Source organism: Hemiscyllium ocellatum, chromosome 42 (assembly GCF_020745735.1).
Source record: "Hemiscyllium ocellatum isolate sHemOce1 chromosome 42, sHemOce1.pat.X.cur, whole genome shotgun sequence".
NCBI classification, from domain to species: domain Eukaryota; kingdom Metazoa; phylum Chordata; class Chondrichthyes; order Orectolobiformes; family Hemiscylliidae; genus Hemiscyllium; species Hemiscyllium ocellatum.
In genome coordinates, this window is record NC_083442.1 from 12,458,081 (window position 1) to 12,485,874 (window position 27,794).

The window sequence follows — 27,794 nt, forward strand, 5'->3', positions numbered from 1 at the left end:
TAATGTCAAAAAGTTTTATTGTTATAAAAAACACCCAACTGCTTGAATCCATAACTAGAAGTCGTCTTACAGTCACTACCGAGATCAGGCTCTTGAAATTGCCTAGATGAAAGCAGTTTTACATTAGGATAGATTCCCATTCTGTTTTACCCACAAAGCATGAAAGACGTTCACTATACATTTCTCAATTTGCTGTTTCCTGAAGAATCCACAGCTTGTAACATTCTCCAAAGAGACATTAGGCAGTGTCTGAAATGGTTTGGCAGAACATCACGTTCAGTTTGTACCAGTAGAGCCAAAACCACCTGCACCGCGTTCAGTTTCATCTAGACTCTGCAAAATGACAAAAAGGGTGAAAAAAGGTTACATTTTAGCCAGAAAATAAAACCACAATAGGAAATGCTTGTTTAATATATTAAGTCACCTTCAACTCCTCAAGTTCTGGATAGCAGATGCGTTCACAAATCAGTTGAGCTATTCTGTCGCCCTTTTTAACTACCGAAATATAAATGCGAAAAAGAAAAAAGTGAAACAATTAGGATTCCCCCCCAAAAATGATTAAAGAAACAAAGTCTTAGCCATTTAGCTCCCCTGCATTCACTTCCACTTAAAACAATGCAGCTCAATTCTGAACATTTTGTCTTAGAATGCAGCCCACGTAGATTTAAAAACAGATACCATACAGAAAGTGAACAAACAAACTTCAAAGCTGCCCTCAGTTTATTAGAAAACATAACTACCATTAACATTCCTTATATTTATAAGGAGTTAGATAGTGGGTTACTCTCACTGAGAAAGGAAATTAATTCCACTACTGTTGCTTTACAGCAAACAAATAGACACAGAGTGCAAACTGAATTACAAAGTCTACAATACAGCTTAATCTGTTTAGTTTCTGGTAATATTCATTGCAAAGGAATACATCTCGTCCAAACATTGTTTCGTAAGACATTCAACAAATTCGCTCTTAAAAACACAATGATTCATTCTCAAATCAATTTGAGATGCCAACAGTCCTTTGGTACTAAGAAGCCATTTGTCATGTATCAGCAATTCAAATTTGACAAGCAGCTCGACTGTGGCGTGTTGCCTAATTCTCACCCAAGGCCCAAATGTGGAGAAGCTAAAAAGCTTCCAAGAGCAATTTCACCCGATGCTACCAGCACCCCACACCCCATAACTCATACTTGATGGCCAGTTGATGAAAAATCTACAATTTAATCCCAGGCACTGCCAAAAATAATTCATCTAGGCTCTCTGGAACAAATCATGTTTTTAAAAACAGGTGGAAATAGTCATTAGTTGATGGCTTAATACTACTCAAAAGTACAATAGTCTGACAGCTCAAAATAACTGCCAGAATCTCATCTGCTATTTGTTTTGCTACATTTTGACAAGTGGAATTTTGCACATCTAAGATAGATTTACATAACCACCGATAATTGCAGACAGTTACTACTCAGAACAATTAATACTTGTTAACGATATTGCATGGGTTTGAGATTCCAGAAACATTAACTGCACTGATTGGACAAGATAAAATGAAACAACAAATGAGAATAAATACCTAAATTACATTTAAGACTTTTCACATTTCCCCAAATGATTTTCATACCAACCTGATCAAATAATCTGAGATTATTTCATGTAATTATTAAAAATCTCAATGAAATTCCATAATTAGCAATCATAATAAATGCATTGCCCTCTGCGGTTCTGCACTTTAATATTCATATTTTTTGCATGGAAAAGAGAGAGAGGAGCTTACAAGTCTTTATAAAATATGCAATGCTCTACATCGTAACAAAAGTGAGTGAAACTTACCCTCAAAGTCTTCCTTTCCAAAGTTGAAGAGAACTACACCAACATTTCCTCTGTAATCCTCATCAATAACACCAGCTGAGAAACAAAGAGAATAATCTTTAAGAAAAATCCTTAAACAGAAAGGTTTGGGTGGGAAATATTTAGCCAACATGGAAATCACTAGGCAAGATCATTCACATAAGAGACAATCCCATGCATCCTTTTAATGCTTTGAAGGTACACCTTTCATAAAAGCATGAGCATGTGGAAAAATTTGAAATAGTCAATGATACAGCAGGGATTGGACGTCAAGCCCAAGACTCTGACCTGCAGTGCTAGACACCACTGCTAGGAAGAGTGCCCCATCAGTATCCACTTTACAAACCTGCTTAAGAATTTTATGTATTGCAATTACCACTGAAAAGCTACATAGAATGGAGGTGGAGTGGACAATTCAGATCTTCCACAGATAAGGAGACTAAAATTGCACACAGTATTCTAGAGGTATGGTCCCACCAAGATCCCATACAGTTGCAGACCATCCTGGCTCCTGTACTCAAATGCCATTTATATGAAGGCAAACATACCATTTGTCTCCTTCACCCACAAGCTTATTTTCAGCCAAGTCTTATTGTACCTTCTCCCTTTCCCAATCTATTTTCATAGACTACATAGATATGGCTTACAATTCCTTGAAAATGGAAAATTAATGGGCAGCAGAAACAACAATGGTGTAGGCAGTTTCTCAGGCCAACATATGCACTGCTCTCCAAATGAGCCTTTCAGAGTATCTCTTGTCTTCTCCCCATAACCATGTCCTTTTATGTTATAAGTCCAATCCCCTTGTAAACGTCTTGATTGAATCTGCTTCACCAAACAAGTCCATTCCAGATATTAACTACTCGACTTATGAGAAAGTGTTTCCTCATTGATTGACCCCCCCCTCAATTTTGAATGTCAGATCTTCTCCCAGCATTCTCTTCCAACAAAAAAAAATAGTCCTAACTTCTCCAATCTATCTTCATAACGGAAATTCTTCATCCCTGGAACCATTACCAAATCTTTTCTGCACTCACCCAAATGCCAGAGGTGGAGAGCTATGACTACATGCAACATTTCAGCCAAAACCAAAATTAGTTTCTTCTACAAGTTTAAAGTAACCTGCTTGCATACGTAGTTTATTACTAGGGGGGGGGGTGTAAACACTAAGCTTTACACCGTCAATCTTTATGACTGCTTTTAAATGACTTATCCACACACACCCAGATTTATCTGCTCTTTACCAGCTTTAGATAGTTGCATGTCTTTCCCATCTCTATTCTCCCCTCAACCTTCTGTGAATTTCAATTAATTGCTATACTAATTAGAAGATATAAATTAACACGATTGAACTGCTCTCTCGCATCACTCAAGTGGCAAGTTTAGATCTCAAGATTTTAAAAATCACAGGGTGGGTGGGCCCCTTGTGTTAGAGCTACTGTCCCTGACCCTGGACCAGAAGGACCTGAGTTCAAGTTCTACTTGATCCAGAAATGTGCAATAACATCTCTGAATAAAGTCTGTTGGAAAAATAGGTTGAGATTTTTTTTAAATCTCAGGGTATGGACACTGTCAGACATTCCAAGTTGGTCTTGGTGCTGGTGGCCCTTTTTCCTGAATGACCAGTCGGTGTCTAAATATTTGAACGATTCTGGTCAGTAGAGTTCCAGGATTTTGACCCAGCAATAAGGGAACAATGTGTTCAAATCCAACTGTTGGCAGGAAATTGGACATTCCAAACCAACACTGTAATGTGAAGGAGCTAATGTTATTCTAAAGCACTGCAGCTCCACCACCTGGTGGAATCAGTCATTGTTTTTAATAGGATTAAGTTGGCGACAAGGTTACTGCAAAATGACAGACAAAAGACTAGGATGAGAATGGTCTAGCAGATGTACAACATTCAGCCTATTGCACCAGCGCCAGGTGTTTAACAAAGCTGCCTAATTCATACTAATCTTACTCCTTCGACTGACTGAACTGGTCCTCACCCTGAATAACTTCTCTTTTCAATCCTCCCACTTCCTCCAAACTAAAGGAGTTGCCATGGGCACCCGCATGGGCCCCAGCTATGCCTGCCTCTTCGTAGGATATGTGGAAGAGTCCATCTTCCGCAACTACACTGGCACCACCCCCCACCTTTTCCTCCGCTACATCGATGACTGTATCGGCGCTGCCTCGTGCTCCCACGAGGAGGTTGAACAGTTCATCAACTTTACTAACACCTTCCATCCCGACCTGAAATTCACCTGGACTGTCTCAGACTCCTCCCTCCCCTTCCTAGACCTTTCCATTTCTATCTCGGGCGACCGACTCAACACAGACATCTATTATAAACCGACTGACTCCCACAGCTACCTGGACTACACCTCCTCCCACCCTGCCCCCTGTAAAAACGCCATCCCATATTCCCAATTCCTTTGTCTCCGCCGCATCTGCTCTCAGGAGGACCAATTCCAACACCGCACAGCCCAGATGGCCTCCTTCTTCAAGGACCACAGATTCCCCCCAGACGTGATCGATGATGCCCTCCACCGCATCTCCTCCACTTCCCGCTCCTCCGCCCTTGAGCCCCGCTCCTCCAACCGCCACCAAGACAGAACCCCACTGGTTCTCACCTACCACCCCACCAACCTCCGCATACAACGTATCATCCGCCGCCATTTCCGCCACCTCCAAACGGACCCCACCACCAAGGATATATTTCCCTCCCCTCCCCTATCAGCGTTCCGCAAGGACCACTCCCTTCGTGACTCCCTTGTCAGATCCACACCCCCCACCAACCCAACCTCCACCCCCGGCACCTTCCCCTGCGACCGCAGGAAATGTAAAACTTGCACCCACACCTCCACACTCACTTCCCTCCAAGGCCCCAAGGGATCCTTCCATATCCGCCACAAGTTCACCTGTACCTCCACACACATCATCTATTGCATCCGCTGCACCCGATGTGGCCTCCTCTATATTGGTGAGACAGGCCGCTTACTTGCGGAACGCTTCAGAGAACACCTCTGGGCCGCCCGAACCAACCAACCCAATCACCCCGTGGCTCAACACTTTAACTCCCCCTCCCACTCCACCGAGGACATGCAGGTCCTTGGACTCCTCCACCGGCAGAACACAACTACACGACGGCTGGAGGAGGAGCGCCTCATCTTCCGCCTGGGAACCCTCCAACCACAAGGTATGAATTCAGATTTCTCCAGCTTCCTCATTTCCCCTCCCCCCACCTTGTCTCAGTCGGTTCCCTCAACTCAGCACCGCCCTCCTAACCTGCAATCCTCTTCCTGACCTCTCCGCCCCCCCCCCACTCCGGCCTATCACCCTCACCTTGACCTCCTTCCACCTATCCCACCTCCATCGCCCCTCCCCCTAGTCCCTCCTCCCTACCTTTTATCTTAGCCGGCTTGGCTCTCTCTCTCTTATTCCTGATGAAGGGCTTATGCTCGAAACGTCGAATTCTCTATTCCTGAGATGCTGCCTGACCTGCTGTGCTTTGACCAGCAACACATTTGCAGCTGTAATTCATACTAATCCCCCATACACTTGCTTCTCAGTTCTGCAGCTTTGCACATTTCAAAGAAATTGGCTGAATACTTTGAAAAGTTACAGAATCTGTTTGCATTGGTCAATTAGGCAGAGACCACCACTCACTGTAAAAAAGATAAGTGGTATTCCAGTTTATTTTTGCCAGTCACCCTACATCTGCCCACCTATGGTTGTGCATTCAGCTGCCTGGATCCCAATATCTCCCGACATCTCACCATCCCCCTCTACTTCACTTTCCTCCTTCAGGGAGCTCACCTCATTTGTCCAGATTAAACTCCATCTGCCATTTTTCTGCCCATGTCTCCAACTGATATATATCCCACTGCACCCTCATTATCCACAACTCTACCAATCTTTGTATTGCCTGCAAACTTCATTAGACCAGTTACGCACCCTCCAGATCATTTATGTAGAACACAAAAGCAGAGGTCCCAGCACTGATTCCTATGGAATAGCACTAATCATAACCCTCTATTCTGAAAAGCATCCTTTCACTGCTACCTTCCGTTTCCTATGATTAAGCCAGTTTTGTATCCATCTTGCCAGCTCACCCCTGATATCATGTGAATTCAACTTCTGTACAGTCTCTCATGACAGGCCTTGTCAAAAGACTTTACTTAAGTCCATGCAGACATCAACCACTTGTCTCTCAATTAGCTTTGTCACCTCCTCAAAAATAACCAATTTAGTGAGGCACGACCTCCCCTGCACAAAGCCATTCTGTTTATCACTAGTAAGACCATTTGTTTCTAAATGCTTATAGATGTTGCCCTGGAAATCTTTTCCAATAATTGCCCTAACACTGACGCGAGGCTCACAGGCCTGTACTTTCCTGGATTATTCCTGCTACCCATCTTAAAAACAATGGAAGGACATTAGCTATTCTCCAATCCTCTGGGACCTCACCTGAGACCAAAGAGGATACAAAGATGCCCGTCAATGCTCCAATTTGTTTACCTGCCTCCTTCAATATTCTGAGATAGATTTCTTTGGAACCCCAGGGTGTATCTACCTCAATAGTCTTTAAGACAAACAACACCTCTTCCTTATTAATAGGTTGAGGGATGAGGTTCTGAAAGCAGATTTTAATGGGTTAAGGAAAGTAAAAGGCAGGACATGAACAATAATCTCTGGATCACTTCTAATGTTACATTTCTAAAAGGACAAAAACAAACAAATTGACTGATTGATTAAACTGGTATAGAGGGAGGCCATCAAGCTCCTTTGCAGCACGGAGGCTCAGTGGTTAGCACTGCTGCCTCTCAGCACCAGGGACCTGGTGACTCGGGCGACTATTTGTGTGGTGTTTGCACATTCATCCTGCGTGTGAATGAGTTTCCTCCCCCAATCCAAAGATGGGCAGGTTAGGTCAATTAGCCATGCTAAATCGCCCATAATTCTCAGGGATGTGTTGGTTAGGTGCATTAATCAGAGGTAAAATGTAGAGTAATAGGGTAGATGAATGGGTCTGGATGGGATACTCTACAGGAGGGTTGGTGTGGACTTGTTGGGCCAAAGGACCTGTTTCCACACTGTAGGGATTCTATGATTCTGAGGCAGATGAGACAAGTACAAGTTGGGCAGGTTAGATCTCAACAGGACAAGGCTTGGTATCCTCACAGGACATTTGCTACTGCCATCGGAGATGGTTTAAATGAGTTTAGATTTAGATTTTGTCAGGTGTACTCAAGTACATAAGTACAGTAAAAAGTGTAAAATGACACCATACACAGCACCATCTTAGTACAAAGGCATCTAGGTACTAAAACTGGACAGAGAAAGTAAGTTAAAACCTTAATTACAGACCATCATAGAACAAGTAGAAAACTAAACAAATCAGTTAAAAATTCGACATTCTTTCTTGAGTGCTTAGCCATAATGGACCCCAATCTCTGCTTAGCTGCTTGTTCTCGACACCACCACTGCAAATACCAGGGATCCTCCCACACTGTTCGCTCTTCCTGCATTGGGCTGGACTCCAAATGAAGTCCAAGCTTTGGACCTAATGAAGCCACAATGCTGTTGCCACTGCTGCTGGACCCAGGCAGGATCTGTTCACAGCCTCTAATCTCAGGGCATGCGCTAGGACATGCTCTCCCTGCTAGGCTGTCTCAGGCTGCCATTCCTGACCTTGCTGTCAGCTGACTTTGTTCATGCTGTCAGAACACTCTGCACTGCACAGACTCATGCAAGGTAAATAAAAAGGTAATTAAAAGTAAAAGAAAAAGTAAAAAATAGAAGCAATGGAGCAGAGGTCCAGGCAGGAGCCCACACGGTGCTCAGACGCGGCTGCCCTCTAATTGATTTGTCAGGAGGTGGGAACCGGAGGATAGCCCAAGTTGGAAATAAAACAGCTGCGCGGGAGACCAAAGACAGCAGAAACAAAGCTGAGGATCCAGTATGTTTTGAATGCTGAATGATGTCAGAGACACAAAGCTTAAGGCCTACCTGAATGTAAGTGCAATCGCAAGGTAGAAGATCAAAAAGCTCAAAGAGGTAAATGGGTAGGAACTAACTGGCATGACAGAATCTTGACCGCATGGTGACCAACACTGGGTACTGAATATTCAAGGATATTTGACATTTAGGAGATACAGACACGGAGGAAAAGGAAATCTGTGAGACTGATAATAGAGGATCAGTACATGAGGAAGGATCTTAAATCATAAGTTCAATGTATGGAATTTGATTGGATGGATGAAGTGAAAATTGCAAGGGGCAGCAGACATTGTTTCGCCACTAAATCGCAGTGGTGGTGTGGAGTATGGTATTATCTGGTCATGGGTATACAGCCTGGATAGCAGAGGTATGAGTGATGCAATCTGCCAATAACTTGCTCCTCCATTTAGTTTGGGATCCGCTAGAGCTACTTAGCTCAATCTTGGTTGAAAAGATTGGACAGAGGACCTGAATTTTCGAGGGAGGTAAGGGTGACTCTCCACCACTAATCAGACTATAATGAACACCATGAACAGTTTTGGATCCCTTATCTAAGGAATGATATACAGCTAGCATTGGAAACAGTCATAGAACGTTGGTTAGGCTGTTTCTGGGGGCAATTCAGGAGACAGCAGAAATTCACCCCAAGGAAGAAGGGACATACTAAGGAGAGAATGAGGAAACCATGGCTGACAAGGGAGGTCAGGGACACCATAAAAGCAAAAGACAAAACATGGCAAAAATTACTGGGAAGCCTTTAAAACCTAATATAGGGCAACTGGAAATGCAATAGGGGGAAAGAGGGCAAACCAACTAGCAATATAAAAGATCACAAGAGTTCATTTTTACATATAAAAGCAAAGAGACAAGAGTGGATGTTGGACAACTAAAATGAGACAGAAGTAGTAATTAGATTAGATTAGATTAGATTAGACTTACAGTGTGGAAACAGGCCCTTCAGCCCAACAAGTCCACACCGACCCGCCGAAGCGCAACCCACCCATACCCCTACATTTACCCCTTACCTAACACTACGGGCAATTTAGCTTGGCCAATTCACCTGACCCGCACATCTTTGGACTGTGGGAGGAAACCGGAGCACCCGGAGGAAACCCACGCAGACACGGGGAGAACGTGCAAACTCCACACAGTCAGTCGCCTGAGTCGGGAATTGAACCCGGGTCTACAGGCGCTGTGAGGCAGCAGTGCTAACCACTGTGCCACCATGCCGCCCATGGGGATAAATGAAATGGTAGGTAAGGTTAACAGGTACTTTGCATCAGCTGAAGGGTCTCAAGGTGGCTAAATCATCTGGATCGAATGGACTGCACCTTAGGGTTCTGATGAAGATTGCAGAAACATTAGTGGTGATATCTGAAGCACCATTGAGTCAGAGAGGGTCCTACAGAACTGAAAAATGGTTAATTTAAGAACCCTGTTTAAAAAGGAAGGCAAAACAAAAATAAATCAGCCAGTTAGACAGACCTCGGTCATTAATAAGACTTTAGAGTTCACTATTAAATGGAAATCACGGAGTATTTAGACATTCATGGCAAAAAAGGCTGAATCAGCATGGTTCCAACAAGGGTTCATACATGGCAAATCTATTCAAATTCGTTGAGGTAGTACTGAGCAACTTAGACAAAGCAGAGTGACGTGATCTATTTGGATTTCAAAAAGGTCTCTGATACGATGAGGCACAACAGATTGATAAATAAGTCAAGAGCCCATGATTTTAGGGCCGTCGATAGAGGATTGGCTGATGGGCAGAAGGCAGCGAGTAAGGAGAAAGGGGTCTTCTTCAAGATGGTAGCCAGTGACTGGTAGAGTTCTGCAGGGGTCAGTGTTGGACTATTCATGTTATACAGTAACCATTTGGATCAAGGAAATGAGGATAATGTTGCTCGGTTTGCATGTGACAAAAATAGGTGGAGGGACAGGTAGTATTAAAGAAGCAGGGAAGTTGCAAAAGGACTTGGACATACCTAAGAAGCAACTTTGTCCACAGAGGGTGGTGCATGGAATGAGCTGCCAGAGGAAGTGGTGGAGGCTAGTACAATTGCAACATTTAAAAGACAGTTGGATGGGTATATGAATAGGATAGGTTTGGAGGGACTCAGGTCAGGTGTTGGCAGGTGGATCTAGATTGGGTTGGAATCTCTGGTCAGCATGGACCGAAGGGTCTATTTCCATGCTGTACATCTCTAACTCTATGCTAGGCAAATGGGCCAAGCACCTGCAGATGGAATGTGAGGTTACTCATTTTAGTAGGAAGAAGGAAACATAGTAAGCATTGATTATTTTCTAAATGGGGAAAGGGTTCAGAAATCCAAAGGACAAATGGGACTTGGGATGTCCTAGTTCAGGATTCTTAAGGTCAGTATGCAGGTTCCGTTTGCGGTTAGGAAGTCAAGTGCAAGGTTAGCATTCATTTTAAGAGGGCTAGAACGCAAAAGCAGAGATATACTGTTGAGGCTGTATAAGGACCAGTCAGATCCACATTTGGAATACTGAAAATAGAACCAAGTCCCTCATTAAGGAAGGATATGCTGGGCCTTGGAAGGGTTCCAGAGTTTTACAATGATCCCAAACATGAATGGCTTTGCCAATGTCGAGAAGCCTGGTCTGTACTCAATAGAGTTGAGGAGGATAAGCAGGGGTCTCTTTGAAACTTACAATACAGAGAAGCCTGGATAGAGTGGACGTGGAGACATTTCCATTGGTAGGAGAGACGAGGATCCTAGAACACAGCCTCAGAGTGAAGGAACAACTCTTTAGAACTGAGATGAGGAGAACGTTTTCAACCACAGGACAGTTAATCTGTGGAACTCTGCCACAGAGGGCTGTGATGGCCAAATCATTGAGTGCATTTAAGACAGAGAGAAAGATTCTTAAGTGTATCAAAAGTTACTGGGAGAAGGCAGGAGAATGGGATGGAGGAAAAATAACTGCCATGATTGAATGGCAGAGCTGACTCGATGGGCCAAATGACCTACTTCTGTTCCTATTACAAGTAGTTCTTCTATAATGCAGTCGTTTCGTTCCTGTGCAACATTTATAGAAAACTATGCAATATAAATATGGGGCCTATGGGAAAAATAGGATTAGGGTGAACCGCCAAAAAATCAAAACGGAAGTAATAGTTGACCGAACACAAACAGTAGCACAGTCTAAGGAAATCTTCAGATTGCATTTTAATGAAATACAGTAAATTTAACACTAAACTTGAATCACTGACTACAGCCCTGTACCTTTCATGAAGCACTTCACCAGAAAATGTGCGAGTCAACTGAGCATGTGATGCCGATATGGGCAGTCCAGTCCTCCCAAAGATTTTTCCTCGGTTTGAAATTAAGTTCCTTGTAAGCGTAGACTAAAATTCCCAATTTCGAGCTCAGTTTCAAGACTTGCAGAGCTGATTGAATTTCCCAGTTTTAACTGAACACAGCAAATTTGCATTTTGCAGACAGAGGATCGTGAGGCTGCGTTTTGCTGTTCAGGAAGAGCCAGGGATGGAATCCTGTAACAGGCTTATAAAAAAGGCCGGGTAAAAAATGAGGTCTGCAGATGCTGGAGATCACAGTTGAAAATGTGTTGCTGGTTAAAGCACAGCAGGTCAGGCAGCATCCAAGGAATAGGAAATTTGACGTTTCGGGCATAAGCCCTTTATCTGATGAAGGGCTTATGCCCGAAACGTCGAATTTCCTATTCCTTGGATGCTGCCTGACCTGCTGTGCTTTAACCAGCAACACATTTTCACTTATAAAAAAGGCCCACAATTCACTAATTATGATTCAGCCAAATAAAGTTTAATAAACACCGTTATAGGAGAACTACCTGTACTTCTGGTTTTATGGGAGACTGTACATTTGCAATTACAGAAATACCCCAATTTCCAAAACAGATAGAGCTTCAGAGTGGGTGATAGTGCTAAGTCATGTTCTCCCTGCCCCGTTTATTCCTCAGGTTACGACTATATTTTGCCTGTGTTTCTTCAAAAAAGCTACGCTACTCAGCACCATTTCTGTACATATTGAAACAAAGTCTGCCTGTTATGACAAATACATTACCTCCAACATCAATGAAATGTTTTGCTGCCAAACCAGATCTTGGAGCTGAAAAGGAATTAAAATAAGTAATATTACCAAATATTAATAAACAATTATTTTAACACAAATGCCACACAACCAAACGAACATTCAATGTAATGCTTTTTTGGTAGTAATTAGAGTCAGAGATATACAGCATGGAAACAGGCTTTGGTCCATCTTGTCCATGCTGACCAGATGCCCTAAATATATCTAGTCTCATTTGCCAGCAATTGGCCCATATCCTTCCAAACCCTTTCTATTCATACAGCCAGTCAAATAGCTTTTAAATGTCGCAATCGCACCAGCCTCCAGCACTTCCTCTGGCAGTCCGCTCCATCCTCTGCGTAAAAAAGCTGCCCTTAGGTTGCTTTTAAATCTCCCCCCCAAAATTATTCCACCATTTTTACATAATCAGCTACATAATATTTAGCTTCAACAAACAAACTTTGTAGTTAACAAGAAATATTTACTCATCAAGGGCATGGACTTGATGGATTCTTTTGCTCCTCCAGTGTAAAGCATGGCAGTTTCTAGGATAGTACAACTCCTGAATCTCCACAAACAACTTTATGATATACCAAGACAAACATCCTGTAACTCACTCCCAGTCGGTCAAATTACTGAATCCGTTCAGTCTCTGTTTGCATGTTTCCTTGCTCTTCACCTTTTAGACATGTCTACGTATAGCTCTCCTTTTCAGATTATGACTAATTCATTTGTACCTTTGACTTTCTGAAGAAGGCATAAGTTCGTCCATATCAAATTGAAGAATAATGCTGGAAAATTGGAGCAGCTTTTCAGAAGCTGCAGCACACAAAAAGTGAAAAAAGAACCATGTTTAAAGCTTCCCCTAGAGAGGATTTTGATGTTGCTGATGCACTTGAGAGTCAGTGTAATACAGCATGGTCCATGCTGATCATGGTGCCCACTCAGCTAGCTCCAATTGCCCACTTTTGGTCCATAACCCTCTAAACCCTTCCCATACATGTACATATCCAAATGTTTTTTTAAACTGTTGCTACTGGACCTGTCTCAACCACAGTCTCTGGCAGCCCATTCCACATACGCACACTCTGCATGAAGTAGTTGCCTCTCAGGTCCTCCATAAATCTTTTCCCTCTCACCTTAAACCCTATGCCCTCTAGTTCAAGTCCCCAGCCCTGGGGAAAAAGACTAGATGCGCTCATCCTATCTTTGCTCCTTATGGTTTTTGTACACCTCAATAAGGTCATCCTTTATTCTCCTACATTCCAAAAAATAAAATCCTATCCTGGCCAACTCTCCCTATAACTTAGGCCTAGCATCATCCTTAAATCATCTTTGCACTCTTTCCAGTTTAAGTGCATCTTTCCTCAAACAGGCTCAAACCAAAACTGTAGATAATATTCTAAACGTGGCCTCAACAAGTTATACAACTGTAACGTAACGTCCCAACTCCTACACAAAGCATGCTGGCCTTCATCGAGGCAAAATGCCTCATTCACCGCCGTCTGCCCGTCTCGCCGTTTTCAAAGAACCATGTACTTGTATTCCTAGGTCCCCATTCCACAACACTCCTCAGGACATGACCATTTACTGTACATGCCCCTACCTTGCGGCACATTGGAAAGTCAAAACATCCCACACTTCTCTGTATTCATATGCATTTGCTAACCTTCGGCCCACTTTCTCATCAGATTAAGATCCCACTGTAGTTGTTGGTAACCTTTCTTGCTATCACGATACCTCCTAGTTTTGTATCATCTGCAAACTTATTAATCACGCCTTGCACATTCACACCCAAATCATTTAGGTGGCACACCACAAGTCACAGGCCTTCAACTTATGCTCCCTACCATACAGCCAATTTTGAATCCAATTAACTAGCTCTCCCTGAATTCATCACTAGTATGCCGTGCTGGACCCTGCCAAAGGTCTTACTAAAGTCTATATAAAAAACATCCATTGCCCTACCCTCATTTATCCTCTTGGTTACCTTTCGAAACAAAGATTTGTCAGACATGGCTTTCCGGACACAAATCCATGCTGCCTACTCCTAATCAGACCTTGACTTGACTGGGTCTATACAATAATGCAGTTTAGGCTTCATCTGAATGCTTGGTCATACTCTGAGCTGACATACTGCGGCCAGAAGGGTGGAGGTGGGCTAGGATCTATGAGTTCAATAAAATTCAAATGCCAAAGAACGAGCTGATCATAAAGCATCAGAGCAAGCCAACCAGCATTTTGTACAGAGCCCCAAAGTTAGGGAATTTGAGGTGCACATGCAGACACATTTCAAATGACCTAGAAGAAATAAATTGTCACACACATTGCAGCTGGTGGAACGGGCACCTAAAATAAACTTAAGGTTTTACTAAACTGCTCACAAAGCTGCTGCATAGAGTTTCAGGATCGATAAGCAGGAGGCTGGAAAAACACAGCAAATCAGGCAGCATCAAGTAGAGAAGTCACTGTTTTGGGTGGGATCCTTCTGAGGGGGGGGGGGAGAATGTGGGGGTGGGGAGAATGTGGGGGTGGGGAGAATGTGGGGGTGGGGAGAATGTGGGGGTGGGGAGAATGTGGGGGTGGGGAGAATGTGGGGGTGGGGAGAATGTGGGGGTGGGGAGAATGTGGGGGTGGGGAGAATGTGGGGGTGAGGAGAATGTGGGGGTGAGGAGAATGTGGGGGTGAGGAGAATGTGGGGGTGAGGAGAATGTGGGGGTGAGGAGAATGTGGGGGTGAGGGGGGCGGGAGGGGGGTGAGGGAGGGGGAGGGGGTGAGGAGGGGGAGGGGGAGGGGGGTGAGGAGGGGGAGGCACTGGCTGAGGATACAGACTAGCACTAAGCAGTAAAGAGCAGCCACTTACCCACTCTGCCGTAGAACCCGTGAGGAACCGCAATCTGTATATCAGTCTTCACAACCGCCTTACCCCGAGCAGGGACCACACAGTCATAGGCGCTGGGAGGGAGACACAAGGTAACCCGGTCACTTCAACAACAACCACAGTCCCAGCACCGGGGGATGGGGCATTAGGGACTGGGGGGGGGGGGGGGGGAGAGAGAGGGGCCGCTCACCTGTAAAGGTCGAATCCCGCCGCTCGCTCCGAGCCCCGGCTCGGGGGCCGCGCGTTGTCGCTGAGCCTCGCGAACCGGAGCCGCAGGACGCCGTCGTCCCGGGGCCGCTTGGCCGGAGACACCGCGGGGCTGGAGGCTTCAGACCACGGCATGGTCCCGGCGAGAGACAGACACGGACAGACAGTGAGTGTGAGAGAGAGACTCGGGCCGGGGGCTGACGGCGGGAGCGGGAGCGGGGCCGGGGCCGGGGCCGAGTCTGAGGGAGCAGGGGCCGCGCGCTCACGCTCGCGCGCTCTCACTCGGACGCACGGCCGGAGGGAACTCTCTGTAATTTCCCGCCACAAAGAGCCCGCCAAAGCCCCGGCCAATTACAGCGCACCAGCTCCCAGCCAATCCCCGAGCACCAAGCCAAACCTTGGCCAATCAGCAGCCTGTTAATGAACACAATTTCATCCAATCATATTTGTTTGTTCGCCTTGAAACCCCATCATTGGATCAGTTTCTGAAGGACTCTAGATTGGAATTAAATTAATTAATTCAAAATAAAAATGAATTAAATTAATTTGAATTAATGACATGAGACTCATTCAGAGGGCCAGAAGAGAAACGATGGACCAAAAGGCCTCCTCCTGCATAATAACAATTCTTTGATTCCCAGTTTACTTCCAAAACTCTTGCTTGTGTCCCAACACTCACCATTACCTCTCCCTACCTAGGCTCGTGGTTGAGCACACACTCAATGTTAAATTCCTGATCCTTGTTTTCAAATCCCATTTTAATCATTCCACGATTAGTAGTATGCTTTAAATTAATTGACCACCAGAGCCTGGAACTACCTCCCTAAAACCTAGCCCTTCCTAAGCTATAGGTCACCTGCCTGAATCTCTTCATCTGTGACGTGGTTGGAAATATTGTTTCAGACATTTTACCACATTAAGATGTGCTGTTTAAATGCACATTGTTGTTAACTTGGGACTTTGAATTGCCTGACTATTAGTGCCTGAATTTCAGCTGGTGTTGGTGTTCCGAAATTTGGGGAGTTATTTTAACAATGACTTTACAATAGTTCTCGACTTAATAAATCAAATCTATGATGTTAAAACCACGCACATCAAGATAAACATCAACTATGCCTGGTGGACCATCAACTTGGTAAAGGCGCTCTATGGTGTGCTAGTCTTCCAGTGCAGCGAGCAGCTTTTGACTGATTGTTGCAGACAAGCACATTGTAACATCCAGGTCAGGGCGCTGGGGAAAACAGTGAAATTTGGGGCAGCCAGTGCAGATTTGGGAAAGACCACTGCCTAAGGATCTTTCAATCATAGTCTACTGAGGGGCTGGAAACTGGAGAACCCCCTTGGGCTTCGTGTATTACAAAGAACGTATATTGTTAATCAAGTGTACTGACAATTTATCTAGGCACCCCAGGTTAAAGCACGATACATAAAGAATGGAGAGTTTGAGTTTTAAGAAGAGGCTGGGATTTTTTTCACTGGAGTTTAGGATGCTCAGGGGTGATCTTAGAGGTTTATAAAATCATGAGGGGCATGGGTAAGGTGAATAAGAGGTGTCTCTACGATAGGGTAAGAATATCAAAACTAGGCGTTATGCTTTTAAGGTAAGAGGAGAAAGATTTACGAAAGACATAAGGGACATTTTTTTTTACAAAGAGTGATTCATGTGTGGAATGAACATCCAGAGGAATTGATAGATGCAGGTACAGTTAGTGTTTAAAAGACATTTGGATAAGTACATGAATAAGAAATGTTTGAAGGGATATGGGCCAAGTGCAGGCAGGTGGGACTAGTTTAGTTGGGATTATGGTCAGCACAGACTGTTTGGACCGAAGGGTTTGTTTCTGTGCTGTACAACTTTGTATTGATTATACATTCTATAATGTCTGCTGTCAGGCTGTATGCCTGGTGTGGAGTGTATTTGGTAAATATTAATTCTATTAAAATCGAATCAGGTGGAATATGTTGTCTTAGACTTTTGAATTTTCTTGCAAGCTTTGTATTACTACTGGACTGCTAATTCAGGAAATTATCTGGGTTCCGGGTTCCAATCCCACCATGGTAATTGGTGGAATGTGAATTCAGCAAAAATCTGGAATTATGAATCCATTGTTGATTGTTAGGGAAAACCCACCTGGTTCACTATTGTTCTTTTGGGCCTACATGCGAGTCCAGACTCACAGCAATGTGATGACACTCAACTGCCCTGTGGATGGGCAATAAATGCTGACCTAGCCAGTGATGCTCTCATCCCATGAATAAATAAATAAAAAATTCAGTTGAAACATTTTGTAATGTCTTGTTTACAGATGTTATGAACAAAGCATAATTTTTAGGGAAAATAATTTATTAAAACACATATCTCAGGCTGGTGACTGATGACTTTCCCAATTTCCCTGTATTGTCTACACTCTAGCAGACATGTTAATCTTTGGTCGATCCCTTAAGTTAAGGAGCTAGGTTTAAGGATCATGCTGCATCTATGTTAGTGAGTTATTTTTCATTCCTTTTCATTGACTTAAATCAGAGCAAACACATTTTGTAAAACGCCAGTTAGGATGACAAAGTAAGACTAAAAATGTTAGAAAAAGTATCCATGAGAAAACAAATGCCAAATTATCAATTTAAAACAAAAGAATTATTAAATTAGAATGTGGTTTTTCCTGTTTCAGGTGCTCTACAATCAGCAAACACCACATCCTCCTCCTTCAGTGACAACATGGTGCAGACAAAGTAGCAGAAGAATTAAAGAGAACGGAATGGCCTATGGATGGTTGGGTCTGCCAACCCAACCAAGGGAATGGGCACATTAGAAATGTGGAGCTTATTCAAGGGAAATCCTAGATAAGTATGTACCTGTCAGGCAGGGAGGAAGCTGTAGAGCGTGGGAGCCAAGGTTTACGAAGGAAGTGGAATCTCTGGTCAAGAGGAAGAAGGAGGCTTATGTTAGGATGAGATGTGAAGGCTCAGTTAGGGCGCTTGAGGGTTACAAGGTAGCCAGGAAAGACCTAAAGAGAGAGCTCAAAAGAGCCAAGTGGAGACATGAGAAATTGTTGGCGGATAGGATCAAGATAAACCCTAAAGCTTTCTATAGGTATTTAAGGAATAAAAGAATGATGAGAGTAAGATTAGGGCCAATCAAGGATAGTAGTGGGAAGTTGTGTGTGGAGTCAGTGGAGATAGGGGAAGCACTAAATGAATATTTTTCGAAAGTATTCACTCTAGAAAACGACAATATTGTCGAGGAGAATACTGAGATACAGGCTGCTAGACTAGGTGGGATTGAGGTTCACAAGAAAGGTATTAGAAATCCTGCAGAGTGTGAAAATAGATAAGTCCCCTGGACCAGATGGGATTTATCCTAGGATCCTCTGGGAAGCCAGGGAGGAGATTGCCGAGCCTTTGGCATTGATCTTTAAATCGTCATTGCCTACAGGAATAATGCAAAAACTCGAGGATAGCAAATGTGGTCCTCTGTTCAAGAAGGGGAGTAGAGACAACCCTTGCAATTATAGACCAGTGAGCCTTACTTCAGTTGTTTGTAAAGTATTGGAAAAGTTTATAAGAGATAGGATTTATAATCATCTAGAAAAGAATAATTTGATTAGGGATAGTCAGCACGGTTTTGTGAAGGGTAGGTAGTGTCTCACAAACCTTACTGAGTTCTTTGAGAAGGTGACCAAACAGGTAGATGAGAGTAAACCGGTTGATGTAGTGTATATGGATTTCAGCAAGGCATTCGATAAGGTTCCCCACAGTAGGCTAGCGTACGAAATGCGGAGGAATGGGATTTTGGGAGATATAGCAGTTTGGATCAGTAATTGGCTTGCTGAAAGAAGACAGAGGATGGTGGCTGATGGAAAATGTTCATCCTGGAGTCCAGTTACTAGTGGTGTACTGCAAGGGTCGGTGTTGGGTCCACTGCTGTTCGTCATTTTTATAAACGACCTAGATGAGGGTGTAGAAGGGTGGGTTAGTAAATTTGCAGATGACACCAAGGTCAGTGGAGTTGTGGATAGTGACGAAGGATGTTGTAGGTTACAGAGAGACATAGATAAGCTGAGCCGAAAGGTAGCAAATGGAGTTTAATGTGGACAAGTGTGAGGTGATTCACTTTGGTTGGAGTAACCGGAATGCAAAGTACTGGGCTAATGGTAAGATTCTTGGTAGTGTAGATGAGCAGAGAGATCTTAGTGTCCAGGTATACAGATGCTTGAAAGTTGCCACCCAGGTTGATAGGGTTGTTAAGAAGGCATACAGTGTTTTAGCTTTTATTAATAGAGGGATCAAGTTCCTGAACCATGAGGTTATGCTACAGCTGTACAAAACTCTGGTGTGGCTGCACTTGGAGTGTTGTGTACAGTTCTGGTCACCGCATTATAAGAAGTATGTGGAAGCTTTGGAAAGGGTGCAGAGGAGATTTACTACGATGTTGCCTGGTATGGAGGGAAGGTCTTATGAGGAAAGGCTGAGGGACTTGGGCTGCTTTCGTTGGAGAGAAGAAGGTTGAGAGGTGACTTAATTGAGATATATAAAATAATCAGAGGGTTAGATAGGGTGGACAGGGAGATCCTTTTTCCAAGTATGGTTACGGTGTGCACGAGGGGGCATAGCTTTAAATTGAGGGGTAATAGATATAGGACAGATGTCAGAGATAATTTCTTTACTCAGAGTAGAATGGGTATGGAATGCTTTGCCTGCAACGGTAGTAGATTCGGCAGCATCCAAGGAATAGGAAATTCGACGTTTCGGGCATAAGCCCTTCATCAGGAATGAGGAGAGTGTGCCAAGCAGGCTAAGATAAAAGGTAGGGAGGAGGGACTTGGGGGAGGGGCGATGGAGATGTGATAGGTGGAAGGAGGTCAAGGTGAGGGTGATAGGCCGGAGTGGGGTGGGGGCGGAGAGGTTAGGAAGAGGATTGCAGGTTAGGAGGGCGGTGCTGAGTTGAGGGAACCGACTGAGACAAGGTGGGGGGAGGGGAAATGAGGAAACTGGAGAAATCTGAGTTCATTCCTTGTGGTTGGAGGGTTCCCAGGCGGAAGATGAGGCGCTCCTCCTCCAGCCGTCGTGTTGTTATGTTCTGCCGGTGGAGGAGTCCAAGGACCTGCATGTCCTCGGTGGAGTGGGAGGGAGAGTTAAAGTGTTGAGCCACGGGGTGTTTGGGTTGGTTGGTCCGGGCGTCCCAGAGGTATTCTCTGAAGCGTTCCGCAAGTAAGCGGCCCGTCTCCCCAATATAGAGGAGGCCACATCAGGTGCAGCGGATGCAATAGATGATGTGTGTGGAGGTACAGGTGAACTTGTGGCGGATATGGAAGGATCCCTTGGGGCCTTGGAGGGAAGTGAGGGAGGAGGTGTGGGCGCAAGTTTTACATTTCCTGCGGTTGCAGGGGAAGGTGCCGGGAGTGGAGGTTGGGTTGGTGGGGGGTGTGGACCTGACGAGGGAGTCACGAAGGGAGTGGTCTTTGCGGAACGCTGATAGGGGAGGGGAGGGAAATATATCCCTGGTGGTGGGGTCCATTTGGAAATAGGGGAGGGAGGGAAATATATCCCTGGTGGTGGGGTCCGTTTTCCCTCTACAAGGATAAGCTCTCTTCCTCCCTCTACAAGGAAATGAACTCAAATTTCTCCAGTTTCCTCATTTCCCCTCCCCCCACCTTGTCTCAGTCGGTTCCCTCAACTCAGCACCGCCCTCCTAACCTGCAATCTTCTTCCTGACCTCTCCGCCCCCACCCCACTCCGGCCTATCACCCTCACCTTGACCTTTTTCCACTTATCACATCTCCATCGCCCCTCCCCCAAGTCCCTCCTCCCTACCTTTTATCTTAGCCTGCTTGGCACACTCTCCTCATTCCTGATGAAGGGCTTATGCCCGAAACGTCGAATTTCCTGTTTCTTGGATGCTGCCTGACCTGCTGTGCTTTAACCAGCAACACATTTTTAATCTCTGATCCCCAGCATCTGCAGACCTCATTTTGTACCCATACGGTAGTAGATTCGCCAACTTTAAGAGCATTTAAGTCGTCATTGGACAAGCATATGGATGCACATGGAATAGTGTAGGTTAGATGGGCTTCAGATTGGTATGATAGGGCGGTGCAACATCAAGGGCTGAAGGGCCTGAACTGCGCTGTAATGGTGTATGTTCTATAGATCCTTCAGCCCTGCAAGCCTGCACCAACACATTTTGTCCTTCCATACTAAAATTGTCTTCACTTACAGGATCCGCATCCCTCTATTCCTTTCCTGTTCAATGTATTCATCCAGGTGTTTCTTGAATGCTGCTGTTGTGTGAGTTTCCACCACCTCCTCTGTCAGTATGTTCCAGTCACTCTCCACACTTTGTGTGAAAAATGTACCTCGCACATCACTTCTAAACTTCATCCCTCCCTGCACCTTGAACTTGTGTACCCTAATAACTAACCCTTACACCCTGGGAAAAAAGTCTCATACTTTCCACTGTTTCCATGCTATTTGCAATTTCATAAATTTCTATTAAGTCACCCCTAACTTCCTGCATTCCAGTGAAAACAACCCCAATCTATCCAACCTTTCTTCATAGCTAAGGTCTCCCATACCTTGGAGACAATCACCTGAAGTAGCATCGCTCCGAAAGCTAGTGTGCTTCCAATTAAACCTATTGGATAATAACCTGGTGTTGTGTGATTTTTAACTTTGTCTCCCATACCAGGTAACATTCTGGTAAACTTTTTCTGTACCCTCCCCTATCCTACTGGTGTTGTGACGACTAGAACTATACACAATATTCCAAATGTGTCCGAACTAAAGTTATATGAAGCTGCAGCATAACTGGTCTACCCTGACACTCAATGCCCTTTCCAATAAAGGCTAGCATGCCATAGGCCTTTTTTTAACTGCCTTATCTATCACCGTCAGTGATCTGTAGACCTGCACATCCAGATCCCTCTGCAAATCAATAGCCCTAAGAGTTCTGCCATTCACTGTATAATTTACACCTGCACGTGACCTTCTAATTGCCTCACGTTTGTCTGTATTGAATTCCATCTGCCATTTTTTCTTCCCATGCCTCCACCTGATTTATATCCTGCTGTATCCTCTGACAATCCTCCTCCCTATCCGCAACTCTACCAATCTTTCTCGTTTGCAAACTTACTAAATAGACCAGTTACGTTTTCCTCCAAATCATGTATGTCGATCACGAACAGCAGAGGCCCCAGCATTGATCCCTTGGAACACCACGAGTCACAGCCCTCCATTCCGAAAAGCGTTCTTCCACCACTACCTTCTGTTTCCTATGACTAAGCCAGTTTTGTATCCACCTTGCCAGCTCGCCTATTACATTTATTTCACCTTTTGTATAGTCTGTCATGAGGCACCTTGTCAAAGACTTTACTAAAGTCCATGTAGACAACATCAACCATTTGTCCCTCAATAATCACCTTTGTCACCTCCTTAAAATACTCAATCAAGTCAGTGAGGCACCAGCCTCCCCCTGCACAAAACCATGCTGTTTATCACTAATCAGTCCACTTGTTTCTAAATGCTTATAGATCTTGTCCTTGAGAATCTTTTCCAATAATTTTCCTACCACTGATGAGACGCTTCCTGGTCTTTAATTTCTAACCCTTTTTAAACAATGGGACAAACATTAGCTATTCTCCAATCCTCCGGGACCTCACCTGTGGCCAAAATAGATTTTTAAAAACCTGTCAATGGTCCAGCAATTTGTTCCCTTGCCTCCCTCGATATTCTGGGATAGATTACATCAGGAACCAGGGACTTACCTGTCTGAATAGTTTTTAAGATGTGCAACATCTCTTTCTTTTTAATAGCAACTTGGCTTTGAAACACTCCCTTTCCTGAAACCATCCTCCACCATTCCTTCTCTTTGGGAAATACCAATACATAGTTTTCATTTAAGACCTCTTCTGGCTTCACACATGCACATTCCCTCTTTTGTCCTTGAGTGGGCCAACTTTTTCCCAGCTAGCCTCTTGCTTTTTAAATATGTATAAAAAGTCTTGGGATTCTCATTAATCCTGTTTGCTCATGACTATTCATGACCCATCAGTTTAACACTGGTGGTGGGCAAATTATTGGAGAGGATTCTGAGAGACAGAATTTATGATTATTTGGAAAAGCAGAGCTTGATTAGAGATAAGAGGTAAAAACAATGACTGCAGATGCTGGAAACCAGATTCTGGATTAGTGGTGCTGGACGAGCACAGCAGTTCAGGCAGCATCCAAAGTGCAGCGAAATTGATGTTTCTGTCAAAAGCCCTTCAGCATGGCTTTGTGAGGGACAGGCCATGCCTCACAAACCTTATTGAATTCTTTGAGGATGTGACAAAACACATTGATGAAGGTAGAGCAATGGATGTGGTGTCCATGGAGTTTAGCAAGGTTTTTTTATAAGGTTCCCCATGGTAGGCACATTCAGAAAAAAGGAGGTATGGGATACAGGGAAATTTGGCTGGCTGTATACAAAATTAGATGGCCATAGAAGACGGAGAGTGGTAGTTGATGAAAAGTATTCCGTGGTGTTCTGCAGGGATCTGTTCTGGGATCTCTGCTCTTTGTGATTTTTATAAATGACTTGGATGAGGAAGTGGAAGGGTGAGTTAGTAAGTTCGCCGGACAGCTGTTGTAGGTTGCAATGGGACAGTGACAGGATGCAGAACTGAGCTGATAAGTGGCAGATGGAGTTCAACCTGGAAAAGTGTGACGTGATTCATTTTGGAAGGTCGAATTTGAATGCAGATTGTAGGGTTAAAGGCAGGATTCTTAGCAGTGTGGAGGAACAGAGGAATCTTGAGGTCATGTCCATAGATCCCTCAAAGTTGCCACCCAAGTTTAGGGTTTTTAAGAACGCACATGGTTTGTTGGCTTTCATTAGCAGGGGGATTGAGTTTAAGAACTGTGAGGTTATGCTGCAGCTCTATAAAGCCCTCGTTTGGAATATTGTGTTCAGTTCTGGTCACATCATTATAGGAAAGATGTGGAAGCTGTAGACAGGGTGCAGAGGAGATTTACCAGGGTGCTGCCTGGACTGGAGGGCATGTCTTATGAAGAAAGGTTGAGAGAGCTAGGGCTTTTCTCATTGGAGCTAAGAAGGATGAGAGGTGACTTGATAGAGATTTACAAGATGAGGAGAGGCACAGATAGAGTGGATAGCCAGAGACCTTTTTCCATGGTGGAAATGGCTTTCATGAGGAGGCATTATTTTAAGGTGATTGGAGGAAAGTTTAGGGAAGATGTCAGAGGTTGAGAGTGCGTGGAATGCACTGCCAGCACTGGTTGTAGAGTCAGATGCATTAGGGTAATTTAAATCATAGAATCCCTACACTGTGGAAACAGGCCATTTGGCCCAACAAGTCCACCCCAACCCTCCAAAACCCTTTCCCCTACTCTCCTTTTTACATTTCCCCTGACCAATGCACCTAGCCGACACATCCCTGAACATTACGGGCAATTTAGCACGGTCAATTCACCTAATCTGCCAGTGGATGTGCTCTATTTAGATTTGCAGAATGTCTTTGACAAGGTTCTGCATAGGAAACTGCTAAAAAACATCAGAGCCCATGATGTTAGGGGCATGTTATTGGTTTGGATAGAGGATTGGTGGAAGGCAGACAGTGGGGATAAAGGAGTCTTTTTCAGGAAGGCAGCCAGTGACTAGTGGAGTTCCACAGGGATCCATATTGGAATAACTCTTCATGTTATACATTAACAATCTGATGATGAAGTTAACAGCATTGTGGTTAAATTTGCAGATGACACAAAGATAGGTGGAGGGGCAGGTAGTGTTGAGGAAGCAGGGAAGCTGCAGAATGAATTGGACATGCTCGATAAGTTAGCAAAGATGGAATACAATGTGAGAAAGTGTGAGGTTATGCAGTTTGGTAGGAAAAATAGAGGCATAGACTATTTTCTAAATGTGGAAATGCATTGGAAATCTAAAAGGCAAAGGGGCTTAGGACTCTTTGTGCAGGTGTCTCTGACGGTAATGTAGGTTCAGTCGGCAGCGAGGAAGGCAAATGTCAGCATCCATTTCGAGATGGCCAGAATATGATTATAGGTGTACTGCTAAAGCTGTGTAAGGCTCTGTTAGACAACATTTGGAACATTGTGAGCAGTTTTGGGCCCTGTATCTACAGAAGAATGCACTGGCCTTGGAGATGGTCCAATTTACAAGAATGATCCCAGGGATGAATGGCTTGTCATATGTGGACTCTGGGTCTGTATTTAATTGTATTCAGAAGGATGTGGGAGGGGATCTGATTGCAACTTGCAGAATACTGAGAGGTCTGAAGAGAGCGGACAAAGAGATGATGTCTCCTCTAGTTGGACAGACTTGGACCCAAGGGCACAGTCTCAGAGTGAAGGGATGATTCTTTAGAACTGCAATAAGACCATAAGACAGGAGTGGAAGTAAGGCCATTCGGCCCATCGAGTCCACTCCGCCATTCAATCATGGCTGATGTGCATTTCAACTCCACTTACCAGCGTTCTCCCCGTAGCCTCAAGATTAGGGGGAGCAGATTTAGGACTGAATTGAGAAGGAACCTCTTCACCCAGAGGGTTGTTAATCTATGGAATTCCCTGACCAGTGAAGTAACTGATTTACTTCAGTAAATGTTTTTAAAGCTAAGGTAAATTTTGTTTGAACAATAAAAGAATTAAGGGATACGGTGAGAGCGCGGGTAAGTGGATCTGAGTACACGGAAAGATCAGCCATGATCTTATTGAATGGTGGAGCAGGTCAAAGGGTCAGACGGCCTACTCCTACTCCTAGTTCTGATGTTCTTATGATTTGGGGAAATGTATTGACATGGATAGAAAACTCACTGATAGGCAGGAAACAAAGAGTTGCAATAAAGGGGTCTTTGTCCTATTGACAGGCAGTGACCAGTGGAGTACCACAGGGATCAATGATAAGGTAATCAGGTACTCACAATATCGATGATTTAGATGAGGAAATTAAAGCAGTATTTCCAAATAACACAAACCTGGGTGGGAGAGTGAACTGTGAGGAGGATGCAGAGATAGTTCAGTGTGACTTGGACAAGATGAGAGATTGGTCAAATGCATGGTCGATGTCATATAATGTGGATACATGTGACATGATCCACTTTGGTAGCAAGAACAGGAAGGCAGGTTATCTGAATGGCTTTAAATTGCGAGGGAAGAATGTGCAATAAGACCTGGGTGTCTTCATATACCAATCACTGACAGGAAGCACACAGGGGCACATGGTAAAGTGGGTAAATGGTACATTGACCTTCACAGTGAGAGGATTCGAACGCAGGGAGTAGGGATACCTTGCTGCAATTGAACAGGGCCTTGGTGAGACCATCCCTGGAGTACTGTGTGCAATTTTGGTCCTCTTATCTGAGGAAGGATGTTCTTGCTCTTGAGGGAGTGCTGTGAAAGTTTACCAAACCGATTCCTGAGATGGTAGGAATGATGAATGAGGAGGGGTTGAATAATTAAGATTGTATTCACTAGGAGTGAATGAGGAGGATCTCCTAGAAACCTATAAAATTCAGCAGAACTAAACAGCATAGCTGGAGGAAAAACATTCCCGATAACTGGGGAGGCCAGAACCAGGGGGTCATGATCTAAGAATATGGGGTAAATAATTTCAGATTGAGATGGGGAGAAGTGGAATTCGCTGCCCAGAAAGCAGTTTAGGATTTAATAAAATGTTAGATGTAATTGTTAGGGCTAAATGGATCAAAGGGCATGGGTGTAAAGGTATTGAACCGGATGATCAGCTATGACCATAACAAATGATGGAGCCTACCTTTTGATGTGAGGGTCACTACCTGTCACTGGCCACTGGGCTGTTTCCCTTTCTTTCTGGTGGTGGAAACTGAATGAAGATTTGTGCACTTTGTGTCTCTCACTGTGTCTCACACCTGCACACACACAACATGGGGGCTGGGGAAAAAAATAGGCACTACCGCAGTTAGGCGGCAGTGTGGGGGTAATGGAAAAAGAAAAAAAATAATATTAAACAGGAGGGTCAGAAGTTCAGTTCACTCTGAGAGCTGGCTGTGAGGGAGCTGGCTCAGTGTACGTGCAAGGACTCTACCCTTGATTGTGTCAGAGGGGAAGGGACTGACTCTGGATTAGTTACCCACATCCCGTGTGCTCCGAGGGGAAGAAGATGGAGCTGGCTGGGAGGCCCGAGTGGCCTAGAGCTACTGCTATTTTCTGTGTCTGTTGTCCCCTCCAGTGTTTGTGGAAATGATCAGCGTGGAGCCGAAACCCTGAAAATAGGCATATTGTCGGTGGTAACAAAGATAATTAAAAACCTTCCGGTTATAGAATACATGTTAGAATCTAAATACAAAGAGACAGCATGAAATAGTGAACGGAAACAATGTGAATTAGGCTCTATCATCATTACAATATTACAAACACACCCAAATACTTGCAGTTTCACTCTCACACCCAGTCAGCGCGGGTTATTTTGTAACAATCCTCCCGGTTACCTTGTTTCATGTTGTTACAGTCCCCGCTACAATCCCCCCCTCTCCCCCCGGCTCACAGCCTCCCGGGCTCCGGGAGCACGGCCGCTGCTGCTGGGCCCGGAGCTGGAGGGCGGCCCCGGGGATCTACCTTGTTCCGAGCGGCTCTGAGGCGGTTTGATGGAGGAGCTGCTGAACGCCCGCGGGACCAGGAGCTGAACCGGGAAGCGGCGGCCAGCGCGGAGCCCGAACCCCACAACCATCCCCCGGCTCAGAGCGTGCAGCCACATGGGGCAGTAACCCCGGGCCCGGGGCTGGGACTAGGACTGGGACTCCCACACAACCCGG

At 44.5% G+C, this 27,794-nt stretch overlaps 1 protein-coding gene across 3 annotated transcripts; it reads right to left on the minus strand.

Moving 5' to 3' along the window:
• LOC132834788 (deoxyuridine 5'-triphosphate nucleotidohydrolase, mitochondrial-like) lies at positions 1-27,794 on the minus strand. Of its 3 annotated transcripts, none has more exons than XM_060853822.1 (7): positions 27,598-27,794; positions 14,978-15,113; positions 14,770-14,861; positions 11,901-11,945; positions 1,825-1,899; positions 425-495; positions 1-333 (listed from the first exon to the last, which is right to left on the minus strand). In XM_060853822.1, the coding sequence occupies exons 1-7, from the start codon at positions 27,734-27,736 to the stop codon at positions 277-279; spliced, it is 615 nt and encodes a 204-aa protein (XP_060709805.1). In that variant the 5' UTR covers positions 27,737-27,794; the 3' UTR covers positions 1-276. The 3 variants fall into 3 exon arrangements, with proteins under 3 accessions (XP_060709805.1, XP_060709806.1, XP_060709807.1); XM_060853823.1 differs by having other exon boundaries at positions 14,978-15,408; positions 27,598-27,661; XM_060853824.1 differs by lacking the exon at positions 27,598-27,794 and adding an exon at positions 27,471-27,495.